Source organism: Aotus nancymaae, unplaced genomic scaffold (genome assembly GCF_030222135.1).
Source record: "Aotus nancymaae isolate 86718 unplaced genomic scaffold, 86718_ANA_hifiasm-v0.15.2.pri h1tg000019l, whole genome shotgun sequence".
Taxonomy (NCBI): Eukaryota; Metazoa; Chordata; class Mammalia; order Primates; family Aotidae; genus Aotus; species Aotus nancymaae.
In genome coordinates this window covers 33,155,714-33,170,654 of record NW_026988431.1, presented here as the reverse complement: position 1 = coordinate 33,170,654, position 14,941 = coordinate 33,155,714, and the positions used below count along the sequence as shown (strand labels likewise).

General features: G+C 36.2%; 1 protein-coding gene across 5 annotated transcripts in view; it reads right to left on the bottom strand.

Moving 5' to 3' along the window:
• ARMC8 (armadillo repeat containing 8) overlaps positions 1-14,941 on the bottom strand; it is a 112,647-nt gene that overhangs the window by 53,777 nt on the left and 43,929 nt on the right. For 4 of the 5 annotated variants that reach the window (XM_012451129.3, XM_012451130.3, XM_012451131.3 and 1 more), the window contains 6 exons: positions 10,813-10,893; positions 8,844-8,919; positions 8,659-8,749; positions 6,682-6,742; positions 4,130-4,330; positions 611-706 (listed from right to left, as the gene is read on the bottom strand). In XM_012451129.3, coding sequence (XP_012306552.2) covers positions 611-706; positions 4,130-4,330; positions 6,682-6,742; positions 8,659-8,749; positions 8,844-8,919; positions 10,813-10,893 — 606 coding nt within the window. The remainder of the gene's footprint in view (positions 1-610; positions 707-4,129; positions 4,331-6,681; positions 6,743-8,658; positions 8,750-8,843; positions 8,920-10,812; positions 10,894-14,941) is intronic. The other variant, XM_012451134.3, reaches the window with a different exon arrangement.

The following is a 14,941-nucleotide window of genomic DNA, read 5'->3' as shown; positions in this document are numbered from 1 at the left end:
GAACATGAGTTCAGTGTTAAACTAGGCTTTAGTAACAAAAGGGTGCTATAGCAGTGCATACATTTTTTGGGGAGCTGGAAAATTCAGATGACCACTCACTAAACATAAAATCATCATTCCACAAAGATTTTATTCACATTAAACTTGCACAGTAGCAAAAAAAAATCAAAACATAAAACTAAGCCACATATCAAAGAACAATATACAATAGAGATTTGAATTTCTCAATAGCATTAGAAGGTATTTCCATAAATAACATTTACAATTCTAATGTTAGGACTTTCAAGGTGTCTGAAGCTTCACAGTGCTAGAATTGATTTTTATCAGAACACATGCAAAAATGTGCAACATAATAATTCATATTAATGACACAAAAAAAAGCACGCCAGTTATTCGTCATTCCAGCACGGTCATGCCACTCTATGTTCTAAAAACAAACAAACGACCCCCCAAATCCGGGTCCCATTCATTCTTCAATTATGCCTTTAGTCACTCTGCTTTATTATATTCAAACAGTCACTGTTAGTGCTCTTCACCACGACTTTCAGGTTGACGTCACTCCCTGCCTGCTGGCTGTCAGGACTGGGGGACGCCCCTCTCCCAGACTCACCTTCTTCCGGATGTCTTCATCATTTGCTCCAAGAGAGGCATAGAGCTTGAATGCAGCCTGGCGGAGTTCATGAGCATGTTTTAAATCATGATCAAGCTATGGAGGAAAAAAGGATATGTTCCAACTCAGTTCATTACTTAAACTTTCAATAACATTAACTGAGTTGAAGGAAAAAAAAGTTAACAACTTTTAGATTTTAGTGAATTTCCCAGTCATTAACTACATTTCCCAGTTATTTTTGGATTCTGTTCATATAGAACTGAGACCTTGTAGTGTCTGTATCAATGTGGCCTAAAATGCACACAGTATGCTTTCATCTAAAAGTGAACACTACACTTGACACTGATATATGAAAAACCATTGTGAATCTCTGACTCCCAAAAATTCAGTGTTCCTAAATGGTAGCTTTAGTGGCACTAATGCTTGCTTGCAGCAGCTCTTTGAAATGTTGTCCTCAAAAAGAAGGCACACCTAGACTTCTCTAGCCCCAGACTACAGCTGATATAACCTGAGTGATACTGCAACAATGTCTTTAGGAGGTTTTCCTTAATTTTCTCAAACATTAAGAGTAGTGCTGGCCTAATTTGGGCATTTAAAAGGCGTTTAGAAACAGGGAACCTGTTGTGAAAACCCTTAACAAACCATATACTATGGTAACCATTACTATGTATTACAGTTACCTGAAATTTATGTTGAATATGGGTTTTTTCCAAGAATATTATCAAAATTATCAGCATGAAGCAATTAATGCTATCTTTATACATGCATAACTGGCTAATTATTAGTTCTTCTATAAACTTGATCTACTACCAAACTACTGTAAAATAAAAACAGAAGCTTATTTTCAGGATACTTTCAATGACTATGATCAAGTAACTATACAAAGTCTACCAATAATGTAATCTCATAACTAAAAGCCTTAATGTAATCATCCAAATGAGTACCACTTTTACCAAAGTTAGTTTCAAAAGGTTCACTCATCCAGTAATGTAGGTGTTGTTCATAACATTCTGAGACCCCTTTTTGAAACTTTCTAAAGAGCTAACTGGTATTACTAGCTAGAAAACACTGACAGTGGCATAGCTTGATCAAAGATGAGAATTTTAGTTGTCACTGACTGCGTGTGAAGATGGAGAAATTCAGCGGGGTAATATAATGTGGGTAACAAAAAACTCCACAAAAAGCAAAAGACAATATATATATTTTACAAATATATATATAATTTGGGGTGGCTCTCTGAAGGCAATTCTTAACAGTTCCAAAACTTTTGTTCAAAGCAGACACTGATGAATTACAGGAAGAACTTCCTAATACAGAACCCTCATTTTGGTAAGTTCTAAAAGTATCTGCTCTTAGAGTCTTAACTACGTTCTAGTCATAAATTAAGATATGATAATACTGACTTGAACTAATGTATCATGAAAATCACAAATTTATTAATGTGAAATTTTCTCTTTATGGATCTAGTGTCTATACTTTTGGGGTCAGAAACCTTTGGATAATCCATCATCAAAAATAAAGTTGACAAAACAAACTATTACTCAAGTTTGGTATAAGGAAGTCTTTTTTTTTTTTTTTTTGAGACAGAGTATCACTCTGTCACCCAGGATGGAGTGCACTCTGTCACCCAGGATGGAGTGCAGTGGCACTATCTTGGCTCACTGCAACCTCCACCTCCCGGTTTAAGCAGTTCTCTGCCTCGGCCTCCTGAGTAGCTGGGATTACAGGCATGTGTGACCATGTCCGGCTAATTCTTGTATTTTTAGTAGAGATAGGGTTTCACCATCTTGGCCAGGCTGGTCTTGAACTCCTGACCTTGTGATCTACCCGTCTCGGCCTCCCAAAGTGCTGGGATTCCACGCATGAGCTACCACACCTGGCCAAGGAAGTCATTTTTAAGGATTATTGTTGTTACAGTTTTACTCTGATGGAAATGAAATGGAAAAACTAACAGAAGGGATAATCTACATATTAGTTTAAATGATTTGCATATGCATAGGCTACATGTTCTTAAAACAATGTTTCCTTACTTTCATGGCCACCAAAACATATTATTTGCCTTCCTGGGTGGTTGACTCAGGGTGTTCATGAGGCAGTAGTTAAAAGTTGCTCATGTATTTTTATATTAATAATACAGTGCCAGTGTGAACAAATGACCAGAAGGAAAACAGACAAGGCAACTGGTTAAATGTATGTAACCCATCACTTCTACTGAAAAAAAACACCACTACTGAAAGAAGAGCAGACACATAAGATTAATACCCAGAGGGTAGAGTACATACTAATGTAAATACCAATGAAGGTTATTTTATGCCCTTCTTAAGACAGAGTAAAGATATACCCTTAATAGTTTGCTTTATTTTCAATGTTAAAGGCCAAATGAACAACTGCCTACCAGATGAGGCTTTCTGAAACTCAAAAGCATGAGAGGTCAAAAGGAGAACAGTTACCATTGGAACCACTGGCATGAAAAATACAGCTACATTCATGAAACAGTACTGGCTACTAATTAAGAGGTAATGCTCTCTCTACCATGACTTCCTTGAATAATCTTTCTTTTATAGAATGTTCCTCTCCTATGCTTAGAGAAATGGATATGGCAAACAGGCTGGATGCAACAAGTCAAAAGAAGTATCTACCTATTCTAAGGAACTTAGGTTTTCAGAAAAAGCACAATTTGGCCCTTGATGTTCCCAAATTTGAGATTAAATGATGTTTTAGCCTGTCACATACAGGCCCAAAGCACAGTATGAAACTGGAAAAAAGAGAAGATAGGGAAAGGTAACAAAACAGAAAGACTGTGGCAAAAAGTAACCTGGGACAACTTAGTCTCCTGTAACAAAAGATTACTCCTGACCTAAAGAATGAGAATATAACAACAGAGGATTCTGTGACCATGAATAAGATTATACAGTTATGTCAATACCCAGCTTGGAGAATCAACTATTTTTGACGTTTAGTTGGGAGTTAGGATGCAATTTTCTTTTCTTTTCTTTTTTTTTAAGAGACATGGTCTTACTATGCTGTCGGGCTGAAGTGCAGTGGCTATTCACAGGCATGATCCCACTACTGATCAGCATGGGAGTTTTGACCTGCTCCGTTTCCGACCTGGGCCAGATCACCCCTCCTTAGGCAACCTTGTGGTTCCCCACTCCTGGGAGGTCACCATATTGATGCCAAACTTAGTGTGGACACCTGATCAATATAGCCCAGAACTCCTGGGCCGATCCTCCCACCTTAGCCTCCCGAGTAGCTGGGACTACAGGCACGTGCCACCATTCCCAGCAGGATGCAATTTTCTTTACTGCTTATCTGCTCAGTAAAAACTTTCTCACAATAAACATTATTCAACTTGGATTCAAAAACTCACAAAGCAATATTATCTAAATTAGCAAAGATAAAAGATCCTTTATTTAAAAGGGCTTTGAGCTGTAGTTATCAATTGGTTCAAAATTGTGAACAGTAAGAAAAACTTTATAAAAATCTCCTTTGAGCTGCTAAAAAAGGAAGAGAACATACCCTTTTAATATCAGTGATGGCACTCACTGAGCTGGGATACTTGAAATAATCAGCAAGCATAGCAATGAGGTGATCCGTTATGCTAGCGATTCTCTGTAGCTCAACATCTGGTTCAATCAGATAGGCAAGTGTCTCGGCTCCTTCAACTCTCTCCTCTAGCAATCTCTCCTTACTGCACATTCGAACCAAACAAGGTAATGTCTGAAAGGTAGTGAGATTATTTGCTTTTTGATACAGTTAAAAGCTTAAGCATATAGTGACTGAATCAACTCAATAACTTTTATCAGGAGTAATGTTTGTGATCAAGTATTTCCTTTACTGACTTCCAGAGAATAAAATATTTCTTAAAATGCAAAAATAAGCAAAATTCAGTACCAATTAATCATTTGTACTGGTACACTAAACTCTATTCACACATCAAAGTATATTAATACAAATTCTAATTAGGCTTTTGGGACCGTTAAGACAAGTTTTATTGTACAGCTTTGTAAAAGACATTTAAGAATCCCTAACAAATCATGTGTGATGGTTCTGCTCCATCTATCTACTGATTTACCTAAAAGAGATCCAGCAATTTAATCACAAACGATTTTGCCTTAGAAAAAGTATGCTACATTTTTATTAGTGAGTAATATGGTTTACGTTTTGGAGACTCATACCTACAGTTGTCAAAACAAAATACAGCTTTAAAACTGCAGTGATCGGCTGGGCGCAGTGGCTCACACCTGTAATCTCAGCACTTTGGGAGGCCGAGGCGGCAGATCACAAGGTCAGAAGATTGACACTATCCTGGCCAACATGGTGAAACCCCATCTCTACTGGAAATACAAAAAAATTAGCTGAGTGTGGTGGTGCACACCTGTAGTCCCAGCTACTCGGGAGGCTGAGGCAGGAGAATTGCTTGAATCCAGGAGGTGGAGATAGCAGTGAGCCGAGATCACGCCTCTGCACTACAGCCTGGGTGACAGTGCGAGACTCCGTCTCAAAAAAAAAAACAAAAAAAAAAAATCTGCAGTGATTTTACCATTACTCATATTCCACCAGTTCTACTATAATGCAAGTGAAATGCATCATTCACAGGTGCTAGGTTTTTCCAAGAACTTGCTGGAATTAGCAGTGGTATCTACTAGTCCAATTTTACTTCTGAGATCTTTCAAAAATCTTGGCACTAGTTTTGGTAACTTATCTACGTTAGGTTTCTCAATAAAAATATTCCAGACATTTACTATGTCTAAGCCTGATGAATTCACTTGAAAGGACAATGTGGAAGTAGAAACTGAAATGTTGTAATTATAGAAAGCGTTCCTCAAAAATTAAAGTGTTCCTCAAATACTGCAGGTAACTAACTATGCTTTGCTCTTTTATATATAATAAGTTCCTATTATATCTTTTACCACAGAGTTTGGCACTTTATTCTTCACTACTGATTTCATATTAGGCTAGTAGAAGCTTTATACTTCAACCCTAGGTTTCCAAGGAGAAGACCCTATTCTTTTTTCCCTAATATTACTAGTTACTAACATTTATTGATACCATAAATTCACGAATTATTTAACTTAATACTCATGACTACTACGTGAAGAATATCTATCAACATTTTGCCAATGCAGAAAAAGAGGAAGGTTAGAGAATTAAATAAACCAAGATAATTGCTATGGAAGTCCATGGCACCCTATGGAGAGTTGTTTACTTAGGGGGTCCTCAGATCTCATTAAATTAATTCTCTTCCGCAAAGACTAAAGCAAATATTAGTTTTCTTCATGCTCTTTTAACCTTGGGATCACCTTTTGAACAATGATAATGTGAGATCTCATATTTAAAAAGACATGATCAATTTATTTATACTTAATTTTTATAGCTAAGACATTTTAATGTATTTAATATATTGTTTTCCTCACAATAACCTTGTGGCATAGATGAGCAGGAATTATTGTTTCAATTTTCATAATCCACAGTCCAAGGCATCAAAAGAATAAAGGATGTCAAGCCAGCCAGTGATGGGAGTGCTAAAACCAGAATCCAGGTTTTAGGACTTTTAGGACTGGTCTTTTGTCTAGGTTTTTCAAGGTTCAAGTTGCATTTGACATATCACAATGACAATTCTTGTTTTCATGTGTTATTTACTTATTCTCTCTCAGCATGTCTTTTGATTATCAGCTGTGAGAGTGATATAAAGCCTTTTTCTGCAAAAGTGGTAAACTGTCTGCCTCTAAAACTGTAATACAAATTTAATGACAATCAAGAATGAAATATATTTTCTATTTCACCTGAATTGTACACATTTTTACAATTTCCACATCCTCCTAATTACCATAAAATGAAAAGGCTGTAACAAGACAGTTATTTCATGTTGACTTTCAAAATACATCTAAAATCAATTTTTAAAAACTATATGACATCCACTGAAAAGAAAGCATGGTCTTTTAATATTATTCTATGTCATGCACACATACAATAATGACAACTGTGTAAAATGAAATATAAATATCAATACTGATATTTAACACATAACTGAATAATTTTTACATTTTAAAGATAATTAACTAGCTTACCTTTAATACAATACAGTTATCATCTGTCCGAATTGCTCCAGCTCTACACATGTAAGTTAAACTGGAATAAGACAGCAGAAAATAAGTTTTTGCTTAAGGTTTAAAGATTTTAAATGAAAAATTATTTGTCTTTAAGATTTCATAAAAAAATTTAAAACCAAATAATATCACTTATCTTGAGGGAGAAGATTTTGACAAGAAGCTTCAGTTAATTTAACCGTCAAAGATAACTAACTGACAAATACAGATGGTAAGCCAGATATTTAAAAAACCAAAAACAAAAACAAAACAAAAACCTACCAAATAGTTTTAAAAATAACCTAATGAATGGATACATTTTGAAGCTAGGTGCTGGGCCTATGTTGTATTCTTCATACTTTAGAATTTTCCATAATAAAAAGGGAAAAATGTTCAAAGTAAAACATAAGATTAACATATTATCTCAGTTTAAATGAAGTTAAGTTGGAATATTCTAACTCCAAATGCAGTAGAAGTATCACAGAAGAGGCATTTAACTTGTAACACAACTATCCATCAGAAATGAAAAATTGAGAGGTTAACAGGAGTGGCTTTGGGAACGAGTTAATAATTTGGTTCTACCGAAAAAAAATTTATCATATTATAAACTGCCTTTGAATAAGAATATAATTAATTTGTATTCCCTAGGCAGCCACTGAACATTAAGCGCTTCAGAAATATAAATTAATAAATTTCCTTTTGATTACATTCCTTTAGCAAGATAGGGAAAAAATAAAAACATCTCATGTTTGGCTTCTACAGAAAGTTATAAACAAATAGGTAAAATTATTTTACTTATACTGCAGAGGGCTGAAATATTTGTAGCTGTTATTATCTTGAGGCTTGTTACCATATCGTTTTTCTGAAACCATTTACTTGAGAACATTACCTTACTGACAGAGGCAAATGCTCAGTTTTAAAGACAAAAAGCAAACAAATAAAAAATACAAATAAACAAAAACCAAACAATTATGATACATGAATAATTCAATGAAAATTCAAAATTCTCACCAAAATATTAGAACCACAGCTTCTTAAATACTGAGATTAAACTTAGCATAGACCCCTACACAAGTGCTCCACACATCCATTCATATATTGATAATTACAGAACATGCACTGAATGCTCATATGTGCCAGAAATTGTGCTAATAAAAACTTTGTGGCCAGGCACAGTAGCTGATGCCTGTAATCCCAGCACTTTGGGAGGCCGAGATGGGTGGATCACGAGGTCAGGAGTTTAAGATCAGCCTGACCAACACGGTGAAACCCTGTCTCTACTAAAAATACAAAAATTAGCCAGGCATGGTAGCGCGTACCTGTAATCCCAGCTACTCAGGAGACTGAGGCAGGAGACTCACTTGAACCTGGGAGGTGGAGGTTGCAGTGAGCTGAGATTGCACCACTGCACTCTAGCCTGGGCAACAGAGCAAGACTCCATCTCAAAAAAGAAAAACAACTTTGCATAAATATCTTACAAACCATCACAATTTTATGAGAATTTTGTGTGTGTGTGTTTTTTTTTCCTCGAAAGATGGGGAAGCCACATTCTCTGAAATGATCCCTTGGTTATCAACTTCAATAAATTCTTACTCTGTATTTCTGTATCTTTGTATTTACCTGGCTTAATACTTAGCATAGTATAGTTGGTTAAATCTAATCTAATTCAGTATTATTTCAATTGAAGTACAGGAACAGTAGCTTGAGGATGTTATAAAGTAATTTTCTGAAGACCATCTCAGATATTATATGAGAGTTCCTGTTTTGCATACTACTAGTAATAAGCTGAGTCTAAAAAACTCATATCCATTTAAGAAAATGTGGAACGGCTCCATGACTTTCAAATTTCAAACTCCCCAAATAAAATGGGGATTGGAAGCAAGCAAATTTGGCTGTCCAAAAATACTCTAAGATATTGATAAACCACTGTCTTTCTTCCCACATTGTCCTGATTTTTACCATTTTGCTGATGTGAGCTGCATCTCAATAGGCTTATCCCTCTGTAACATCTTCACAAAAATCTGTGGTAACAATTCTCCATCAACCAAAACTAGAAATAAAACAAACAATCATTAAGGAAATTCTTTAAATCTACAAAGTTCATCAATTAAATCATGTAGGTGCCACTGAAAGATCCAGCCTACCATTTACCAGGGTCATCGATACCTGGGGGTTTTCAAAAGCTAAAACTGAGAAACATTTCAGTGCTTGCATTCGAACCTGTAAAAATAAATGAACAAACAAACAAAAAATGCATTTAATTTTGCAAATGCAAATTTTAATGTCTCAGAATCTAAACTCTTCTAAAAAAAATTATGTAAATCTGCTTAAAATAATAACAGGCCTCAAAGAAATAACTATAACACCTGTATATCTGAAGAGTACAGTAAGTTAAAATTAATTTTGAAGTAACAGAAAAAAAACCAATGAGGAAGTAGCAATTTAACCAGATAAATCCCTAATCAAAGTTAAAAGAGTACTGTACAAAATACAGTTGGTAAGATAAAGAGAACAAGAGAACTTCGTATCAATTAATTACCAAGTGACTTTCAACACAAAATAAATAAATAAATAAACTACTCTTATGCATGGGACGGAGAAAGGGAACAGAAGGAGAGGAAACAATGTTATAATAAAAATGTGAGATGCACTAAACTAACTTTTAAAACACCCATGAATTGTGCTACTGTTCCTCAAAACTAGGTTACTGGTTTGGGACAATACCAAGGGTCCAATCTCTTACCCATATATAATATGCTTTACGATTTGCAGACGCTCCTAAGAGATCTGTTATTTTTTATTCTTTTCAGCTTTTACTAATCTCATCTTCACTTCTAAGCCTGAGTCACACATGATGTTTTAATGTGGAACATGAAGTTGACAAGCACTCACAGGATAGGTAGCTGGGGTATGAAGAAGCCCTGCCCCTCACCTAGGCAATGCTCTGCAGTCCTAGCATGTATTAGCGCACAGGAGGAACACAGACTAATGGCACTTTGGCAATATACCAAACCTTGGTAGAAGAGTAATGTCACCGGACTAGTCCCCTTTCCACAACCTGTAGGTTTTTCAAATCATTATAGTAAATAAGGAAGTCTAATGCAGAAAAGACAGGAGAAATAAAAGAAGAGCTGGGGGAATTAATGAAGCCAAAGGAGGTGAAGTAAAGGAACAATAAATAGCCACCCAAACAACTGTTTCTTGATGTGCAAGGGCTGACTGGTTTAGCCTCTGCATAGCACAGGACAGAGGAAGTAGCTCTCAGTGTATGTTTCCTTCCCCTGCCTCCGGCTAGTTTGAAGTTAGCTTCACTCCCCATTTCTATCCTTATGAGCTCTTTACCAAGATTAAACTAGATAGCTGAGTTAAGGAAAACATACACATTAGCAGGCCCTACCTGAAATAAATTTAAAGACTAAAACAGTAGAAGGGAGTCACTGCAAGAGGACAGAAGACAAACATGACTGCTTCCCTGCTCTGCAAGAAACTCCTACGATACCCAACTATAATGTGACACAATAAGGACTATGTCCCAATATTTGCTACAACTTGTAGATGGACAACAATGAATGGCCAAGGTTTTAACTCAACACTTGGTACTATATTATGACACTGCTTACTTTTATATATAACAGACAATAAAGTAAATTTAAATAAGTCTGAAAACACCTTACTTTTTAACTCAAAATACAAAACATAACACATTTTAAATGTTGATGTGTGTGTGGGTATATGCTAAATCTGAGACACTATGGCTAAAGAAAGGTCTCAAATATGAAATCCAAAGTCTTTCTTGATACAGAAACCCACTGCTTCTATACTTCAAGGCATTATGGCACTGGTACCTATCCAAAAAAGATTTGAAATCTATTTAATTGGTGCAAATTAGTAAGAACTCATGGTATAACCCTATACTAAAAATACAGAGATGCAAGGGAAGCTTTTTTTCTTTTTTAAAGAATATTCTAAAGCTAAAATGATGCCCTATAACATTTTACTTATAAAATACTACTTTTGATCACAATTATCAAAGAAGCAATAAAAATATGTGGGTCTCTTTCTAGAAATCACAAACAAGGTATAAAAATCTAGCCACAATTTTTAACATCTTACTTTGTAGGACAGTGAGGTTAGTAGGTGAGCAATATTCTGAACTGCACCATGATTAAATAAAATTGTTTGATGATCTGGCCCCTGTAAGAAAAGAGAATACAATAACACATTAAGAAGAGTAATGATTCATTCCAATAAAACATTTACTTAAATTTAGAAAACCACATTCACTACAGTATAGAATCTTGCTACTGTTTGCTTAAATAAACACCCTCAAAAAGCAGGGTAGACCCTGTTTTTGGTCCTGCAAGGGGCTACCATATCTTAACTCATTCCAGTTCTAGAAATGCTACCTCTTCACTTCCTAGAAATACAGATGTGGGCACAGAAGCTATACTGGCACAAGTCCTCTGCAATTACTAAACAGAACACCACCACAGCAATAGAGCCACGATGAATTCTGCATTTCATGTGCACATTATTGCCCTATGCCCGTAGGAAGTGGCAGAGTCATTCTTACAACTTAGAAATGATAAGCTAGTCAGGGGGAACTCTAAAAATGAATTGTAAAAGGAACTGGACCACGGACTAACCTACCTTAACACATCAGAGAAGTCTGGATAATGCTATAGTGGGAAACACAACACTTCGTAAATGAGAAGTGAACAATGTGTTTTTGTGTCCATATTTCTATCTGATTTCTTTTTTCAAAATTATTGGTTTAGCCGGGCACAGTGGCTCAAGCCTGTAATCCCAGCACTTTGGGAAGCTGAGGCGGACGGATCACAATGTCAGGAGTTCAAGACCAGTTTGGTCAATATGTTGAAACCTCGTCTCTACTAATAATACAAAAATTAGCCAGGTGTGGTGGCGCATGCCTGTAGTCCCAGCTACTCAGGAGGCTGAGGCAGGAGAATCGCTTGAACCTGGGAGGCAGAGATTGCAGTGAGCTGAGATCATGCCACTGCACTCCAGCCTGGGTGTCAGAGTAAGACTCCGTCTCAAAAACAAACAAAAAAGTATTGGTTCAGCCAGGCACGGTGGCTTCTGCCTGTAATCTCAGCACTTTGGGAGGCTGAGGTGGGCAGATCATGAGGTCAGGAGATCAAGACCATCCTGGCCAACATGGTGAAACCCCGTCTCTACTAAAAATACAAAAATTAGCCGGGCGTGGCGGTGCACACCTATAGTCCCAGCTACTCAGAAGGCTGAGGGAGGAGAATTGCTTGAACCCGGGAGGTGGAGGCTGCAGTGAGCCAAGATCGCACCACTGCACTCTGGCCTGGGTAAAACTCTGTCTCAAAAAAAAAAAAAAAAGTATCTATCGGTTCTTAAGAGAGCAGGAAGGTAAAGAGATAGGAAAACAAAGGGATTTTTTTTTTCATCAATTCTGTATTCTACTAATCAATGTACTAAAGAGCTTCAAAGTGGCAGAAGCTAAAGTTAATGCAAAGCTGCAAATTTGCCACAAATCTTATTCATTCATTTTATGTCCAACCTTATCCAATCAATTAATGAAAAATCAGTTAGAGCCAACAAAGGAATGATATTTCATGTTTATCATTATTCAGAAGAGAAAAATATCACAAAGGTAGGCTATCTGCCTGGGTTCACCAGAAGAAACCAGTTATTGGTCCAGCAAGAGCTCTCAAACCAATTTATCCACCCCATTATTTAAACAAATAACAACTATTGTGAAGATGCTCATTCTTTCTTGAGCCAAAACATCCATCATTTGAAGTGGGAAAATTAGCATTTATACTTCTGAATAGCACAACAGTCATATTCTATTTTATAGGTAACAATCCCCAAATATTTTATATATTATTAAAAGAATCCTTAAAAAATTCAGCAATTTGTCTCTTTTTCTATACTTTCTAACTTGGAGTTTCATATTCTTAATCCCAATATAGTATTCTACAGTTTGCTCATGCAAACCCCCATTATATATTTTAGGTAGTTTCTAATGTTTTACTGTTATAAGTAGCATTTTGTTGAACATTATTTGAAGCTGCATCTCAGTGCAAATCCTTAGGTTATGAGGATAAATTCCCAGAGTAAAATGGTGTGATACAGTTATTGTTACATATCCATCCAGAACGGTGCAAACCTGTTTTTGCAATAACTGAAAATACTGACATTCTCAGGGCATTGATTTTAAGTGTCCTCCCTTTCCTCCCACCTCATTCATGCATCATCTGCAGTTGTAATTATAGGTACTACTTACTGGATACATCCTGCTATGTGCCAGGCACTGCTCTGAACACTTTACGTTCATTGTCTCATTTGAAACAAAGGAGTCCCTGCTTATTCATTATAAAAATACTGGTGAAGACTGAAGTAGGGGAGCCAAGGAAAATAGGGGTCTTGTAAGGATTCAGCCCATTTTTTTCCTACCTAGTTACTAAATTGTGAAGATAAGCCTAAATTAGCTTCAGCTTATGTCATCACACTAAGGTTTTTTGAGTTCCTTATCAATTTTGACAATGCACTTTTAGACACTGGCAGAGCTTAACAAAAGCTAAGTAGGCATGGATGCTTGCTGCCTCAGCTTCTTGCACCTCATTGTTTTTCCACCTCTATCTGCAGTCAATCTATTCTCCTGCTTTGAGGTGACCTAATAGATTACATTTTCCAATACATTTTATACATATCCAGCAGATACATAAATATATTCTTTTCCCCATTTTAATACAAATGGTAGAAGACTACATATACTGCTCTAAACCTTTTCTTCCTTTATAATTTATCTCAGAGATCACACATATCAGTACATAGTTTTCTCATTTATTTTTTGGCCTTATTCTATTATCTGAATGTTCTAAACTTTATTTAACGAGTACCCTATAGTTAGACATTTAGATTGTTTCCAGTCTTTTACTATTAATAACATCATTTCAACATATACCCATGTGCTTTTTACTTTTTTTCTAAGATCTGAATAATTTATGGAAAATCCTTTTTAAGTTATATTTATACGGATGGGGAAAAGATCAAGCACACTACAATTCTCTCTATATATAATTGCTTCCTGGTGCTGACAAGACACCTTGATTGTGTAAAAGCAATTACAAGGGGCCAAGCACGGTGGCTCATGCTTGTAATCCCAGCACTTTGGGAGGCCAAGGTGGGTGGATGGCTTGAGGTCAGGAGTTCAAGACTAGCCTGGCCAACATGGTGAAATCCCATCTTTACTTTTAAAAAATATAAAAATTAGCTGGGCATGGCGTTGCACACCTGTAGTACCAGCTACTTGGGAGTTTGAGGCAGGAGAATTGCTTGGACCTGGGAGACGGAGGTTGCAGTGAGCCAAGATCGCGCCACTGCACTCTAGCCTGGAAGACAGACTCCGTCTCAAAAAAAAAAAAAAACAATTGCAAGGAAGGAATTAGTGGCCGAACCAACTAGCAAGGATGAGCTGTCATTTGAGACTTATCAAGTCTCTCGTTCGTCTTTCTTCAAATCAACCTGCAGGAACCTGGCGGTTAGTGAGGCAGAATCCACTGGGTAAGCAGCACCTAAGTCCTCATGGTCTTTTTTTTTTTTTTTCAGACATGGGGGTCTCACTATGTTGCTAAGGCTGGTCTTAAACTTCTGAGCTTAAGGGATCCTCTTGCTTAGGCCTCCCAAAGTGCCGAGATGATGGGCATGAGCCTAGCTCTTATGGTCTTAAACTCCAAAAGATAGGTCTCAGAAATCTGAGTAAATACTTAAGAAATGGCAACAGTTTAGAAGTTAGAATTTCAACAGATATTACTTCTAGTGGGTGTTTTTTGCTGAATAAATCAGGGAGAAAATTTCAAAGATATAATTGTAATTAGATTACAACACAAATGTTTTAGTATCTCTCCCTTTTTTTTTCCCTTCCCCAAAGGGAAGAGAATAAATGTATGTACATTTATTTAATATTGATCCCAGTCTAAGCAAATTAGTAATTTTAAGTTTTGCCATTTAATCTTAGCTTAACATGAGCCCCTGCAAATGAGTCTTAAAATTCTACTTTAAATCTTATTTTTAGCCTATATGCAAAAAAAGAACAACATAAAAATAAAAGGGTTTTATATTTAATGACAATACATGGACCATTCGATCAGTTGTTTGTCAGTGTATCAGTAAAGACGTTTGTCAGTGTATCAGTAAAGTTGTCAATATTGTATTTTAGGCTATTACTGTTATCACTGGATTTATA